We start from the raw sequence: 16,331 nt of genomic DNA, 5'->3' as shown, positions 1-16,331 counted from the left end.
CAGCCGTGGGCAAACTACGGCCCGCGGGCTGGATACGGCCCGTTTGAAATGGATAAAACTAAAAAAAAAAAAAAAAAACCCGTACCCTTTTATGTAATGATGTTTACTTTGAATTTATATTAGTTCACACAAACACTCCATCCATGCTTTTGTTCCGGCCCTCCGGTCCAGTTTAAGAACCCATTGTGGCCCTCGAGTCAAAAAGTTTGCCCACCCCTGCTCTATACACTGAGCCAAATCGGCTAGGGCAAAATGTGTTCATTCTAAAAGTATTTCTTCTACATTCATTCTACACATATGCCAAGAATGGTTCAGGTGCTGGGGATACATTTGAGTAAGGCATTTGTGGTCCTTCTTCTTGTAGAATTGAAGGTTTCCTAAGAAAACAAGTACAATAATCTCAGATTGTCACCATTAGGAAACACACAGGTGACAAGATAGAGAACAGCAGAGAGGTGCCTGTGTAGATAGGCTGGTCAGGGAAGTCCTCCCTATACAGTTGATGTATCAGCTGAGTGCTGAAGGATAAGGATTTAGCTATGAAAGAGCCCAGGGAGCCCAGCCAGTGTGACTCAGTGGTTGAGCGTTGACTTATGAATCAGGAGGTGATGGTTGGATTCGTGGTCAGGGCACATGCCTGGGCTCGATGCCCAGAAGGGAATGTGTAGGAGACAGCCAATCAATGATTCTCTCTCATCATTTTTGTTTCTATCTCTTTCTCCCTCTCCCTTCCTCTCTGAAATCAATAAAAATATATTAAAAAAGAAAAGAAAGAGCCCAGGAAAGAATACCCTGGGTAGGGAGCAGCGGAGTGCAGAGATCCTGAGGTAGGAAAAAGCTGGGTGTGTTTAAAGGACAGAAAGGAAGCACCTGGAACAATATATAGCACATAATAGACACTCAGTAAGTATTTGTTGAATTAAATATAAATAAAGTGCAGAAAGGAGGCCCAGGGGGCTGGATCACCTGGAGTTAGGGTGAGGCTACAAGATGACACGGACAAACCACATGAGCTTCTCAGGTGTGAAGCCTCATGTCCAGTCTTCCTCACTCAAGCCATGGTCTTACTCTCAGCCCGAAGGGCTCCCCATTCCTAAGCACCTGTCTCCTCCACTAGGCAGATGGCCCTTTCCTACCTCACAGCCACAACTACTGCGGTGACCACTGCTGTGAGCATGAACATGTTGACAAAGGTACTCCTGGGGCTGCTGTGGGCATGGTGGCCACCAGGGGGCAGCAAAGTCCTAGGGAGAACTAGGCATTGCCCCAGGCTGGGTGAGTTGGGGTGTAACCAGAGCCCAGCCCAATAGTGGGAAATGCAGCAGGGCTGTCCCCAGGTTGGTCTTTCTCAGGCCTCTGAGGGAGTTTGGGTTCCCAGATGGGTGTCTGGGTGTGTGGCAGTAGCCCTTGTTTTGTAGTCCGTAAGTCCCTCCGCTCTCACCTTGCAGCGAGCCTCAACAACTCCCATTGTTCCTTTTCTCCAACAGAAAGCTCCACCCTTGGTGGCCCGCTGGGTGCCCTTTGCTGCTGTAGCTGCTGCTAACTGTGTCAATATCCCAATGATGCGACAGCAGTGAGTACAGGGGTCCCCTTTCCTCCTTACAAGCCACAAGGTCAACAGGGAAACCAAGGCAAGAGACCAAGGCAGTGGGTGGCTTCTTGGAGCTGGGGTGGATGTGGGGGGAGGCTGCCAGGCTGTGCCTCTGAAGGGTCCCTGAGGATCGGCTACTCTAATAGTGATGGCCACTCCAATACGAGTGGCGGGTAATTTAGGTTTAATCTGTGACGGGTATGTGGGAGCCATTTTTTGGATAGTGTGGGATGGAGACATAAGCCTGTGCATTTTATACTCAATCATGTTCTTTCAACTGCAACTGTATTTAAGTTGTGAGCACTGCCTACTTCCAAAGCCCTGGGGATGGTTTACAGAATGAAATGCAGCAGAGCGAGGTGTCCAAAGATAGAACAGAGCCAAGAAGCTTTGAAAGAAGCCGGAGGAATAGGTCGATGTTTTCCAGGTACCCAGCTCTAAGAGTAGTTAAAAGGAGAAAGCTGTTGTGTCTCTCTGTTCTTATTTCTTTTTTTTTTAATTAAAAAAATATTTTTATTGATTTCAGAGAGGAAGGGAGAGGAAGAGAGGGAGATAGATACATCAATGATGAGAGAGAATCATTGATCGGCTGCCTCCTGCACGCCCCCTACTGAGGATCGAGCCCGCAACCCAGGCATATGCCCTTGAACGGAATCGAACCTGCGATCCTTCAATCTGCAGGCCAACACTCTATCCACTGAGCCATGCCAGCTAGGGCAGTTCTTATTTCTTGACTAGAGAAAGCATAGATGTTCCTCTGTTATAAAATTGAATGATGTAATAGATGTAAAGTCCTCAAAATAACACCTAGAACATAACAAGTGCTATATAAATGTTAGCTTTTATTGCTGCTGTTGTCATCATTGCCTTCATCATCATCACCAATTTCTACAGCCACATTTTCTTAGAGCAGCTAGTAAGTGGAAATGTGTCACGTTGCCCTTGCTGAGAGCACACTACGGGATAGCTGTGCATACACATTGCTCCTCTACTCTCTCCCTTCCCCATCCTGTTTCTCCTTTCCATCAAATGAATAAGTCCCAGCCATCTACCTGGTTTTGGGGCGAATACTGTCAAGAACTGGCCTGAGAATAATAACCAGAGCAGCTACTGTTTGTGGTGCAGCCGCTCCGTGTCAGACACGGGACTAAGCACTTTGCAGGCATTTTCCTGTTAAAACACTGAGTCCTATGAAGCGGGTGTCAGGATTGTCTCCATTTTGCAGTTGAGGATAACTGAGTCTTTAGAAGGATTAGGGACTTGCTCATGATCAGACACACTCTGCAGTTTCAGGATTCAACCTAGGCATTCTGGGCTCAGGACTAGCTCTCTTAGCCAATGCCCTAGATCACTTCAGATACCACTCGCTGGAGTGCAGGGGAAGGTCACAGGGCAAGGCTACGGAGGTGGCTCCCTAGAGCGTGAGCGCCCTGGCCTTGGTCCCCTGGCCTTGGTCCCCTGGTGTGTCACATGGCTGGCAGGCTCCCAGCACCCCTTTCGCAAATCCAGCATCTCCTGTCTGTGTCTAGGGAACTCATCCAAGGCATCTCCGTGAAGGACAAAAATCACAATGAGCTTGGTCATTCCCGGGTGAGCAGATGTCTCCCTTTGGGTGGGAGGAGGGAACTCCCTTTCATACCCTGTCCTGTCCTTAGTGGTCAGAGCAGGATCTCCCCGACTCCACTCTCATTCTCCTCAGTTCCCCCCACATTTCTCTGTTTGGGACATTTCTCATGTCCTTTGTGCTTCATTTCTAGTCCTGAAGCTGGCTGGGTAGGTGAAGGTTGGGAGAAGCCACTCAGCCCCTGGCAGGTCCATCCCTGCCCCTTTACCAGCTCAGACTTGGCTGTGACCCTGACTCTGGCCCAGCCGTGGATATTGGATAAGGTCATTCCTAACAACTTGCTCTTTTCTGCCCTCAGAGAGCTGCGGCCATAGGCATCACCCAAGTGGTTATTTCTCGGATCACCATGGCAGCCCCTGGCATGAGTAAGATGGGGGCCCCTGGAGCACATGATAGAGGCCTCAGCCACACTCAGCTTTCGGGTGGGAGGTGGGACCTCAGCTTCTACAGCGATGCTTCTCATACTGGTTTGCTTGAGTGCTGAAAGCCACAGGAGAACCACACTGTAGTTCTTGGAACATCAATTGATGAGACTTTTTTTTTTTTTTAATATATTTTATTGATTTTTTACAGAGAGGAAGGGAGAGGTATAGAGAGTTAGAAACATCGATCAGCTGCCTCCTGAACACCACCTACTGGGGATGTTCCCGCAACCAAGGTACATGCCCTTGACCGGAATTGAACCTGGGACCCTTCAGTCCACAGGCCGACGCTCTATCCACTGAGCCAAACCGGTTAGGGCTGATGAGACTTTTTAAGTTATTTTTATTCAGCACATATTTCTTAAGTACCTTCAATGTACTGGACACAGTGTGGGGTGCCGGGGAGACAGTGGTAGCGAAAAAGAATCCCCTGCCCTGGTTGTGCTTCCAGCAGGGGCATGTTACAGGGGAAGATAAAAAGTCTGTTTACATGAGCTCTCAGAGATAGTTTTGAGTTTTGAGGACACTTTGGGCCTGGGCACGTGTTCTATTGTTGCAGGTGTGCTTTGGGAAGCACCCTTCTGCTGGGACTTGGGGGACCAGCCAGAGTGGCCATTCTCCCAAATGAAAAGTATTTTCTGGAGCTTCTGTGGAAGGAGGGAGAATCATTCAGTCCCTGATCTGACTTCGGAAAGGGGTCTTAGGGAGAGTCTTACAGGTCCCCCCGGCTTCTCCCTGGTTTCTTTCAGTCTTATTGCCAATCGTCATGGAAAGGCTGGAGAAACTGCCCTTCATGCAGGTGAGTGGGGTTTCCTTTTGCCTCTTCCCTGCCCAGAGTCCTCCCACCACACCTGTGCCTGGGAGCTCCTGGTCCTCTCCTCCTTCCCTCTAGCTGCCAGTCTTCATCTCACTGAAGTAGGGCTCATCATCCCAGTCCCCCCTGGCTGCCCGCTTCAGACAACATAGCGGGTTGCTTGGCCTTGTCTACAGAGAGCAAGGAGAGCCCTTCTCCTCTCCGTCAAGGCCAGCAGTCTTAGACCTGAGGCTGGTTGGTTGGTCGCGGGGCAGGCGTGGGGTTCACCTTAAGGTATGTAAGTCCCATGCGGGTTTTCCTTTTGTTTGTTTTTGTGCAGAAAGTCAAGGTCCTGCATGCGCCGTTGCAGGTTATGCTGTGTGGGTGCTTGTGAGTAACATGTTTTCCTGGTTTGGGTTCTGTGGTAGCTGGGGCACCAAGGTCTGTCTTCTTATGTCACCTGTGTTGAAGAACATGCACTCCTTTGCCTGACTTCCACAGCGCTGGAGCTCAGTACACCTGTGATCCATCTAGAGCGCTCTCACCTCATCTCTTTGGAGGAAACCAGGCTAGCTAGGCTCTGTGCACACATGCGCATGGAAGGCAGAGAGCTTGGGTACCCTCCTGTCCCAGGGTCTTCCCTCTGACCTTCAGTCTGGAGAAGAGACAAAAATGATGAGACAAATGGGAGATATCTGTAATACTATCAGCAATAAAAACTTTATTTCAAAACAATAAAATCTCAATTATGAAAATTTAAAAAAAACCAACTTTATTTCAAAAGAAAAAAAAAAGAGACAATCCCACCATGAAAAAGAAGTGATAGTTATGCGACATGACAGAGGTGTTAGCTAACACTCAGATCATCATGTTGCGATATGTGAATGTATCAAATCAACACCTTAAACTTCCACATTGTTACATGTCAATTATATCTCAATAAAATAAATAGATAAAATACACGAAGAGACAAAAAATGTGAGACAGCCTGGGGCTGTCAAGCATCCCAACCTCGCACGGGAGGAAACCACGTCATGGCAGCATTCTTAGGTGCCTGCCATCGACTGGACATGTCCTACCATTAATCATGCTTCCCAGGACTACAGGGCTAATGACGGCACCAACAACTAACACATATTGAATGTGCCCGCTGTGCTAGTGCTGCACATCTATAATTTCACTTAATTTCCCCAGCCCTGGAGGCATAGATGCCATCATCTTCTTTTACAAAAGGCTTGGAGTGATGAAGACACTTGCCCAATTGCTGGAGCTGAGATTGGTCCTCGGCGACATGCTAAACTTCTGTTAATTGAATTACCACGGGTGGGCAGTTCCCACAGGTTGGGTGCTGCACATAGGTTGTTATTGCATTGAATCCTCGCAGTGACGCTGCAAAGCAGACACTCTTGTCCTCCCTCTGCTGGCCCAGAGGTAACGTGCCCCAGACTGTACAACTTCTAAGTGTCAAAGCTGTGATAGGAACTCAGGTCTGTTAGACTCCCAAGGCCTGTGAGACATGGTCCTGGACCTGCATCATCTGAAAACTTGTTAGAAGTAAAGACTCTCAAGCCTTTCCCGAGACCTACTGAGTCAGCATCGCATTTTTCTAAGCCCCTGGAGTTATTTGTATGCACATTGAAGTTTGATCAACCCTGCCCCTTACTGTTCTCCAACAGTCCAGATGTTCAGTGAATAGAGGAGCAGGGCCTTTGGATTCACACCCCTCACTGCTTTCCCTGCATCTCAGTGGATGCATGTGGTCTTAAGGGCTGCTGCCTGCACTCCCTAGTGACTTCATGTGCTTGAACAACAGGGGTGGATCGGGGTAAGGGATGAGGGGTGGAGGCTGGCTGATTTTAATCCGTGCTAGAATGAGTATCCTGGCACCTAGAGACCAGGAGAAGGGTTGAAGGGAGAGGAGTCATGGAGCCAGCTGGGAAGGGAGGCCGAGTGAATGGGCATCTCCCCCATCCTTTAGGGGGCTCAGGCATGGCCTGTGGGGAAACGCCCCCTAATGCTTTGGTTTCTCCTTTTTTCCAGCCTCGTCTTCATGGTGCCAGTGGCATGTGGGCTCTTCCCACAGATATGGTATCAGCTATTCCTTCCTTCCTTTGTTTTACCAAATGTCCTGTCCCTACTCTCCCTGCCCTGCTTGCTGTCCGGAAGGAGAGAGGGAGGGGCAAGAAGGGCAGCATTTGTCCAGGGACAAGTGCCTGTCAGCCTAAACTCTGGGCCTCTTTACTCTGCGTGAATGGTAAGCCAGAACACGTCTCCAAAGGGATGAACTGCTTCCAGGGCAGCAAGGGCTGCCTTGGAGAGAAAGTGGGGGAACAACAAGAGACTCTGTCCTGCTGGTTGGGTTATTAGATAAATCTCCCCTGGCTGGACCCAGGTCCTTATTCTGGCTCTTATTTGCCAGAGGGTGGATGAATTGAACCTCTTCATCCACCATGTCATGGAAGGGCAGCATCAGGTCGGTGGGAGGACGGACTTGTTCCAGGAGACCAGGTATGAATGCAGACCTGGAATATATTCCGAGGAGATGCCACTCTCCCCCTCCTTAGTGCTCTTAGCTCAGTGGTCATCTGTTAGATGTCTCCTGTGTTCCGAGCACTGTGCCTGTAATCTTGTGGAGAAGGTGGAAGTTGAGCACCAGGGAGAAGGAAGACAGGCCTGAGTAGAGGTAAAAGCAACATATTGTGTTGTACAGTAGCTCTTACTAATTCTGAAGGAACAAATGGGGAAGGGGCTTTTTAGAGGTGGTATTCGAGTTGGTATCGAAGGGTAATTTGCTGCTGTCTAGGTGGCATACTCATAACCTTCTTCTCTCTCCTCAGTGAACTGCCCGTTTCCTACCTGGAACAGGAGCTCCAAGACACCATCAAGGCCAAGTATGGAGAACTTGTGCCTTCTGTCTACTTCAATAAGGGTCTCTAAATGTCCCGCCTCAGCAAGGACCAGTCTATACCAATATTCACCAGCTCCTCCTTAGCTGCCTGTGCCCTCATTCCTCTTTGCCAACAGGGCCTAAGGCTCCGGTGTACTTGGGGGTGTATGAGGCAGCAGAATTCCTCATGCTTCTACCCAGGCACTTGGTTTATTGGGCTCCAGGGGATGAAAGTGAACAAGGGGCGGAAGACCAAGTCCTCTGTCTGCTTCCCCCTTCCATCCCATGGAAACCAGGAGCTGAGGCCCCCTCTGGGAGAAGTTGCTGGGACCAGAGGGAGACATTCAGCAAACCGATTGGAAAAATTAGGAAAACTTTGGGATTCTGGTACCAACCAGGATTGGGAAGAACCCCTGGGACAAAGAGAAGTTCCTACTCTTCTTTTCTCTTCCCTCTGTGTCATCTTCTCTCAAGCCATGAAACCTTTACCCATGTAGTTCTAGCTAACGCAGGAAGTATGTGTGTTGGGGGGAGGGAGGGCTGGTCTGTGTTGGGGCTCATCTCCACTCTACCCCATTCTCCTCATTGCCCCTGTCAAAAAGGTTCTTTGGGAGTGCTGCTAACCTTGAGTTTTATCAGACACCTGGGAGTTCTTAGTGCTGAAAAAAGGTCATTGTATGAGGCAGCAGAGTTCCATGGTGCTCAAGCCCTGTCTATAGATACTTTGTTCTGCTCTAAAATCATGTCTGATTTTATTTCTGTGTTTAAAAGATAATTCTGCTCAGCCTGTATGGCTCAGTGGCTGAGCATCAACCTATGAACCAGGAGGTCACGGTTTGACTCCTGGTCAGGGCACATGCCTGGGTTGTGGGCTCAATCCCCAGTAGGGGGCCTGCAGGATGCAGCCCATCAATGATTCACTCTAATCATTGATGTTTCTATCTCTCCCTCTCCCTTCCTCTCTGAAATGAATAACACACACACACACACACACACACACACACACACACACACACACACATCTAGAATGGCTGTGGCTCTGGTCACCTTGAAAAAAAAAAAGATAATTCTACTAACTGTGAGTAAAAAGGATCTATGTAGGCATCAACCACACATTGTAATGGGTATAATTTCCTGGCTACCTCCCTTCTTCAGCCCATTCGGTTAAATACCAAAGACTGGTGTGTACTGACTAGGAAAGGGAAGTTTATTTGGACGCCTGTAAGAGAAAACCAGCCAGGACCAAAGAGCCTTCAAGGACACACAGCAAAGCACAGTCACTTGCCCTTTCCAACTTGGCTGCTGTAGGTGATTTCTCACCCTCCTTGGGGGACTGTTGTGGCATACCTGGGGTCAGTGTCTGTCTGAGCTTTGTCTAGTAGAATTTACTGACTGTTCAAAGATACCACTGTGAATTGAATAAATTTCTTCAAAGCACAACGAACTGTCTGCAGCTGAGTTAATAACACCTGGATGGAAAATAGGATCTGGACTGACTTTGGCCTTGGCCTGGAGGGAGGGCAACAACTTTAAGGGGAACCTACCTGTCCGAAGCCTGGAAGCCATTGCTCATCTACCTTATTACAAGGGAAAACCCCACCTGTCTGCTGGAAGCTCCAGAGAGCTCCCAGAATGGGAGCTGTGTTGCCCCCGAGCAGGAGTTGGCAAACCATGGCTCAAGGTTTTAAATGGCTGTAAAAAGGAAGAAAAGGATATGTGACAGAGACCCAATGCATGTAACATGCAAAACCTAGAGTATTTACTCTCTGGTCCTTTACGCAAAAAGTTTTTTCTACTCTGGAAAAATAGCTCTAAAAAATGCACCAGGAGCACCTGTTAAAACAGTTCATATGGCTTCCTCTTCCAGATTTTTAAATTATGTGGGTCTGGGGCAGAGCCTTGGGATTTACACTTCTGGTAATTTTCCAGTGGTGATTCTACATACTACACTTGAAGGACCATTGCTGTAATGAGAAGGGCCTCCATTCTGCAGTCATAATACTGGCTGCAATTTACTTTTTCCCTCTATTTAAAAAAAATTAAAATGTAATCCATCTCACATAAATTCATCCTATTAAAGTGTACAAATTAGTGATTTGTAGTATACTCAGCAAAGCTGTACAACCATAATCATGATCTAATTCCAGAATTTTTTCATTACCCCCAAAAGAAACTATGAATTAAGTCACTCCCCTCATCCCCCAGCCCCAACCCTTCACAATCCATAATCTACTTTCTCTGTCTCTAGTTTTGCCTGTTCCGGACATTTCATATAAATGGAATCACACTGTGTGTGGCCTTCTGTATCTGGCTTCTTTCACTTAGTATAATGTTTTCAAAGTTCATACATGTTATAATGTACAATTTGATTTTAGCTGCTGTTGGAGCAGAAAGGTCTGTATCTTTGAGTTAGTTTTCTTAGGATAAGAGATTTGGCTTCAGCTTTGCCCACTTCCAAAGACAAATTGGGAAATCCTTACCAGAGCTCAGAAGCAGTTTGACACTGATGTTCTTTCAAAAACCAACCATCTTTCCCTTTCCTTCCCAGTTTCTTAAGCCTCCTGGCATTCCTCCTCTCTTCACAGATGATTACTCTTCGGAAAAGTCTGGAGTATGTAGTGGCTACAGTTCAGAGGCACTCTGAAAAGTATTCACTCAGACTGCATTTCAGCGCCATTTTGTAAGGCCTCTGCTTTCTTTCAATTGGCTCTTGGGGGGTGTGGAAATAAAGTTGGTGAGAGTGACTAAAATGCCTTGGTGTGGGCAGTGCTAATCCAGACTAAGTGTTTGTCCTGTCCAGTAGCTCAGTTTGAGCTCTCAGGTAAAGGGAGAAAGGGAAGTTGGGACAAAATCCTGTCTGCCAAATTGAAGCCATTGGGGTTTCCTAATGATGATAATACCTGGCCTTTATATGGCCTCTGTAACTCTTCGATGCCAGGATTAAGACCCTCTGTATGAAAATAATTGGGTCCTTGCTTAGTACTCAATTTTTAAAAATTACATGAGTCTCCTTTTCCCCCCATTGACCTCTCCCCTGCTGCCCCCACCCCCCCAGCACATGCCCTCACCCCCCCAATCTGTGTCCATGGGTTATGCTCATATGCATGCATACAAGTCCTTTAGTTGATCTCTTACCCCCTCACTCCCCACCTTCCCTCCTAGGTTGGACAGTTTGTTCGATGCTTCTATGACTGGTTCTATTTTTGTTCATCAGTTTATGTTGTTCATAATATTCCACAAATGAGTGAGATCATGTAATATTTATCTTCCTCTGACTGGCTTATTTTGCTTAGCATAATGCTGTCCAGGTCCATCCATGCTGTTGCAAATGGTAAGAGTTCCTTCTTTTTTATAGCAGTGTAATATTCCATTGTGTAGATGTACCACAGTTTTGTTTTGTTTTTAAAGATACATTTCTTTATTGATTTCAGAGAGGAAGGGAGAGGGGGAGAGAGATAGAAACATCAATGATGAGACAGAATCATTGATTGGCTGCCTCCTGCACACCCCCTACTGGGGATCGAGCCCACAACCCGGGCATGTGCCCTTGCCAGAATTGAACCTGGGACACTTCAGTCCGCAGGCTGATGCTCTATCCACTGAGCCAAACCAACTGGCTAGAGCAATGTACCACAGTTTTCTAATCCACTCATCTGCTGATGGGCGCTTAGGCTGTTTCCCAATCTTAGCTATGGTAAATTGTGCTGCTGTGAACATAGAGGTGCATATATCCTTTCTGATTGGTGTTTCTTGTTTCTTGGGATATATTCCTAGAAGTGGGATTACTGGGTCAAGTGGGAGTTCCATTTTTAATTTTTTGAGGAAACTCCATACTGTTTTTCACAGTGGCTGCACCAGTCTGCATTCCTACTAGCAGTGCAAGAGGGTTCCTTTTTCTCCACATCCTCTCCAGCACTTGTCGTTTGTTGATCTGTTGATGATAGCCAGTCTGACAGGTGTGAGATGGTACCTCATTGTCGTTTCGATTTGCATCTCTTGGATGATTAGTGACTTAGAGCATGTTTTCATATGTCTCAGTACTCAATCTTTATTTATCCCCTATGGAGCTTGATTGTGGAGTAGATAAATTGCTAAGAAACTTGAGATTGACAAAAATACTTGTCACCTTTTGCAGCACTTGGGAAAGCAGGATCAAGACAGAGGCAGAACTATGGATATTCTTATGTTGGGGCAAAACCAGTTTTCTTCACTCTTACCTGTTGCCCACTTTGCCACCATTTAAGCCAAGAACAAACTCCCTGTGGGCTCAGGCATAGGGCCAGACTCTATAATGCTTTGAGAGGAAAATGACAGCTACAGGTAGCTGGTTTCTCTGTCATTTTACTATCATTGATTAAGTTCATAGTTGGGTCCTGTACAGGATGCTGTAGGGATTTCTTAGGAAATGAGTAAGACTTGGTGTGCTGTACAAAAAGCTGCAAATTTAGTAGGAGGGGTCAGCCAGGCAGATCCAGATTAGATACGCTGTGGGGGGAGTGTTATGTGAATCCGGAAGAAGAAACAAGGGGGTGGGAACTAGGAGTTTGTATGTGTAGTGTGTAAACGAAGTTAAGTGTATTGTGTAACACAGCACATTGAGCATCTCCTAAGTGTACCAGTGTGAGCAGAATGTGTGGGTGGTAGGTGAGATAAAGAGAAGTATGCAGAAATCAGGACACAGGACCATACTGAGAAGTTTGGACTATATATCCTGTAGGGAGGTGGTTGTTTTTTTTTGGGGGGGGGGGTGTTAATCCTCACCCAAGGATATTTTTTCATCGATTTTTAGAGAGAGTGGAAGGGAAGGGCGAGAGACAGAGAGAAACATCGATGTGAGAGAGACACGTTGATTGATTGCCTCCCCACAATCCGAGGTAGGTGCAACCCGAGGCAGGCACCCTTGACCAGAATCAAAACCAGGACTCTTCAGTCCACTGGCCGATGGATGCTCTATCCACTGAGGGAAAGCCATGAGACAAAAACGGTGTTGTGTGTGTGTGTGTGTGTGTGTGTGTGTGGTAGAGCACCCTTGTGGTGGTGTGTGAAAGGAGACCATTGTGTTTAGCCAGAAGAGGAGAACATGGATGAAAGCCTTTGGGGTGGATTTCAGAGCTACTTTTGTGGTAGAGGGACTAGAATCTCGTCCCTGGAACTTGTGGTGACAAAGCACTGTGCCTCAGGCAAAGGCACTGTCTCCTAGGAAATGCCAGTGGCCCCAAGCTATTGCTTGGGCAGTTTGAGACCAGCAGAGGGACCCTGGTACTGAGGCTGTGCTTCAAGACAAAAGATATCAGAACATTTTTAGATTGCAGTTGTTTTATTCTTTAGGAGCGCCCGGCTACCTTCTTAAAAAACAAAACAAACATTTGCCAACACCATTTCGAATCATCACACTCTTTCTCTTTCTTCGCTAAACTGTGGAAACCTAGTACTTCCGCCACACTCAAGATGGCTACATCCGATTAGACTTTTCAATACCACGCGTTGGAGGAGGCCCCGCCCCCGGCCGGAGCGGCTTCCGACACTCCGCATTGACACGGCCCGCAGCACCCAAGATGGCCCAGCTTCCTCTTACTTTTCATTGGCTGGATCCTTATAGTTTTCGGTCTTCACGGGGCGGGACTTCAGTAGGGGGCGGGACTTAGCTTTGATCGACAGACATTTGGATGAATGGACGCAGGGCAGGGGCCAATGAAGCGCTGGAACTGGAGAACCTCCCAGTGTTTGGGAGGGTGTGTTGGCCGGGGTGGAGCCGAGCCGGAAGCGGGAGGGGAGAGCGAAACAGGAAAAGAAGGGAAGAAGGAAGAGGAGGAAAGAGGTGGAGAGGGAGGAGGAGGAGGGTGGTGGCGGCGCCGTGGCGGAGGAGCAGGAGCCGGAGGGGGATGGAGAGGAGAAGGCTCCTGGGTGGCATGGCGCTCCTGCTCCTCCAGGCGCTGCCCAGCCCCCTGTCAGCCAGGGCTGAACCCCCGCAGGTAAGGGGGAGGGGGCGTCCGGGCCCGGCTGGGAGCCTGGGGGTCGTCGAGGCCCGGCTGGAGGAGGCTGGAGACGGCCTCGCTGCTAGCTGGAGGGGCTGAGGGAGTGCTGTTGCCAGGAGTTGAGGGGTCCGGAGAGGGACCCCTATGCGTGGAGGGGCCAGGACCTCGGGGGGCGTCGGGGTGTCGCTGAGGGACACCTGTTTTGGTTTCTGGCAGGTCGGCAGAGGCGTGGTGCCAAGCGAGTGCGGGCCTTTGAGACGGCTGTTAGGTCAGGTGGGCCGGGACAGTGGTGCCAGGCGGGGGCATGTGGGGGGCATTCGTGTTCCCCGTGGAGCAAGTCTCCAAGCAGCGGCGCCGCGTGCCCGTCCGCGGGGGTCGGGTCCGTGGGCTCCCGAGCCAGCCAGAGGGGGGAGGGGCTGAGGGTATTTAGTTCAGGCTGGAACAGGGGCAAGTTCTGAGGGCACCATTTTTAGTCGTGGTTGGAGGCAGGACCCTTGGGAGGCAGGTGGGATGCAGTGGACCGGGACCCCTGAGGAGGGGGGTTCCAATAAGCTTTGACTGTTCGGCGGGCCGGCCGGGGAGAGCCCGTCGCTGACGCTGACCGGGGCTAGCCTCCTGGAGCACCCCAAATGGAGCTCTTCTTGCTGGGTGGCTGGCTTTTTATCCAGGCAGAGAAGCTGCTTGTGTTGATTCCAGCTCTGGCTGGCGTTTCGAAACCTTAATGGGAGCATTACTCCTGGTGCCAAGTTGGGTGGGGTGCACTAGGGGTAATCACCCCTCCTTTGCTTGCGTCTGGCAAGGCTTTCCCATTCTATTTTCTTCACTTTCTCTTCCCTTCCCTGTCTTTTCAGAAAGACACACACATGATGGCAGAATCTATACAGCCCCTAGCACTTGAACCTTGCGTTGTGATCAAGAGTAGAAGCAGAGTCCCAGCAAACATACTTATCTTTCCCATAGGAGTTCACGGGCTTGTCGATTTACATGCTGTATGCATCTTTGTTCTGTCCATTAGTATTCTTTATTTTAAAGATTAAAGGAGGTGAAATTCACATAAGCTATTTAAAACCATGTAACCATTTTAAAGTGAAAAATTCAGTGGCATTTAGTATATTAACAATGTTGTGCAATCACCGCCTCTGTCTAGTTTCAAAACATCCCAAAAGAGAACCCCCCTACCCATTAAGCAGTCCCCCCCTGTTCTCCACTTCCCCCGTCCCTGGCAACCACCAATATGCTTTCTGTCTCTATGTGTTTACCTATTCGGAATATTGCATATAAATGCAATTCTACAGTGTGGCCTTTTGTGTCTGGGTTCTTTCCCTTAGCATACTGTTTTCCAGATTCATCCATGTTGTAGCATGAACCAGTACTTAATTATTTTTTATGGCTGCGTAATACTCCACTGTATGGCTATACCACAATTTGCTTATTCATTTTTCGGTTGAAGTGTCCTGTTTTTTTCTTCAGAGTATTTTTATGTGTATTAGAAATAACACGTGAACGTAATAGAGCTCATTTTCTGGGCCAGTATATTCCCTTTCCTAGGTCGGAACTCTTTCGTGTTAGGCTTTGTTGGGGTTCTTTATTTTCCCAGTTAAAAATCAAACTAGCAGGAGAAATAAATTTTCTTTGTCCATTAGAAAAGTTACCACCATTTGGACTGGTAAAATTAAGTATAAATGCTGACAGAACAAAACATAGAACAAACTGTTGTTTTTCCTTTGCACCTGTCTATTTCTGTCTCTCCAAAGGCTGTTTCCCAGTTAGTAATAAATAAATAACATTGCTAAAGGGTTGATTTAGGAATATTGAGCCTTCGGAGATGGGTGCCCAGGGTCTGTGGACTGCCTCACCCTATTGGAGAGGAGGGGTAGACCTCATAGTCAGTGGTGGGAAACATCCATTTCTTTAGCAGGAGGAAGAATGGCAAGTGGAGGTTCCTTACCATGTCATGCAAGCCTGGGAGAAAATGTGGGAGAGGATCTTCAAGTGCCATTTCCCAATTGCAGTTTGTTGAGCACAGGCCATTTTCTTATCATTTCTCTGGCACCTCCAAAGCTTACTTTGGGGACAGGGTGGCTTTTGTACTTTGTTCCATTTGGATGGACGCACTGACCAGCAGCTATTATGTGGTTACAGTTCCTGCAGAGAAGGGAAGGTTTCTGTAATGAGTGGTCTCCCTCTTCCTGACCCCTTCCCCCATACACCTCCACCCCTACTTAATGCCTTGTCTCTTTGTCAGAGATACTGTACTAGTATATCTGTAGTGAGATTTGTGTTTTGAATTTTAACTTTTGGAACGGAAGCTGTTATATAATTATTAACTCTGAATCTACCACAATTTAGCCAGTTTGGTCTTTGTTGATTTTTGGCTTGTAGAAATCAGTAAAGTAAAAGATTCAGAGACCATTTTGGCCCAGGACCTACTTCAGGTACGCACTGTCCTTATTTCAACAAGTGACTTCCAGCTAACTCTGAATTGAGGAGGACTCTCCACATTTACTCCTTGTTGAAATGGTGTGAGTACCTTATTGCATTTTCCCCCCTTGAAATGGCTCTATTAAGTACAACTTTTTTAAAATATGCATTTAATATAAGAAAAACATGATATTTAGGTGGCTTGCTTTCCCTCTTAATAGCTCTGCCCTGGAACAGCCATTTCTTGGCTATCCTGGCCCAGGAAAGTTCATCAGCTTAGTTCACTTCTGTGGTTAGGAACTTAGACTTAACTCTCCTATACGTTACTGCAACTCAGTTATGAGTCCTTGAATCCATAGGAAAAAAAAAAAACAGTAAGGTCTCCAAATAGTAAGGCCTTGGCCTTTTGTCTCTTCCAGTTAAATTATGATTGAGATACATAGATTTCTTTTTTTCTCTTTTTGATTAGGCTTAACCAGAAAAGTCTGGCTATATCATCTAAAATAAAGATTTAGTAAAAAAGTATTTTTCCATGAAGTGACTCGACCAATGGCCTTCTGGGCACAAATCTCTAGAGATGCATTACTTTTCCTCTGCCACACTTACATTGAATTGTTT

General features: G+C 47.5%; 2 protein-coding genes and 1 long non-coding RNA gene across 14 annotated transcripts in view; 2 read left to right on the top strand and 1 right to left on the bottom strand.

The window, feature by feature from the left end:
• Positions 1–8,139, top strand: part of SFXN2 (sideroflexin 2) — a 50,204-nt gene extending 42,065 nt beyond the window's left edge. For 7 of the 11 annotated variants that reach the window (XR_001364433.1, XR_001364438.1, XR_001364434.1 and 4 more), the window contains exons 5-12: positions 1,118–1,193; positions 1,488–1,573; positions 3,121–3,181; positions 3,514–3,580; positions 4,197–4,436; positions 4,771–4,820; positions 6,471–7,113; positions 7,268–7,354. Coding sequence is in view for 4 of the 11 variants with exons in the window: in XM_005878236.2 (XP_005878298.1) it covers positions 1,118–1,193; positions 1,488–1,573; positions 3,121–3,181; positions 3,514–3,580; positions 4,197–4,436; positions 4,771–4,922 (682 nt within the window). In the remaining 7 variants the exon portion in view is untranslated. The other 4 variants (XM_005878235.2, XM_014549403.1, XM_005878234.2 and 1 more) reach the window with 4 other exon arrangements.
• Positions 8,140–12,644: 4,505 nt separating this feature from the next.
• WBP1L (WW domain binding protein 1-like) overlaps positions 12,645–16,331 on the top strand; it is a 58,400-nt gene continuing 54,713 nt past the window's right edge. The window contains exons 1-2 of one of the 2 annotated variants that reach the window (XM_014549396.1): positions 12,645–13,289; positions 15,675–15,812. In XM_014549396.1, the coding sequence (XP_014404882.1) occupies positions 15,810–15,812 (3 nt within the window). In that variant the 5' untranslated portion in view covers positions 12,645–13,289; positions 15,675–15,809. The remainder of the gene's footprint in view (positions 13,290–15,674; positions 15,813–16,331) is intronic. The other variant, XM_005878225.2, reaches the window with a different exon arrangement.
• LOC102258472 overlaps positions 14,872–16,331 on the bottom strand; it is a 2,120-nt gene continuing 660 nt past the window's right edge. The window contains exon 2 of the long non-coding RNA XR_314269.2: positions 14,872–15,437. This is a non-coding gene — a long non-coding RNA (uncharacterized LOC102258472). The remainder of the gene's footprint in view (positions 15,438–16,331) is intronic.

Source organism: Myotis brandtii, unplaced genomic scaffold, assembly GCF_000412655.1.
Source record: "Myotis brandtii unplaced genomic scaffold, ASM41265v1 scaffold550, whole genome shotgun sequence".
Lineage (NCBI taxonomy): Eukaryota > Metazoa > Chordata > Mammalia > Chiroptera > Vespertilionidae > Myotis > Myotis brandtii.
This window is presented reverse-complemented; position numbering and strand designations above follow the sequence as displayed.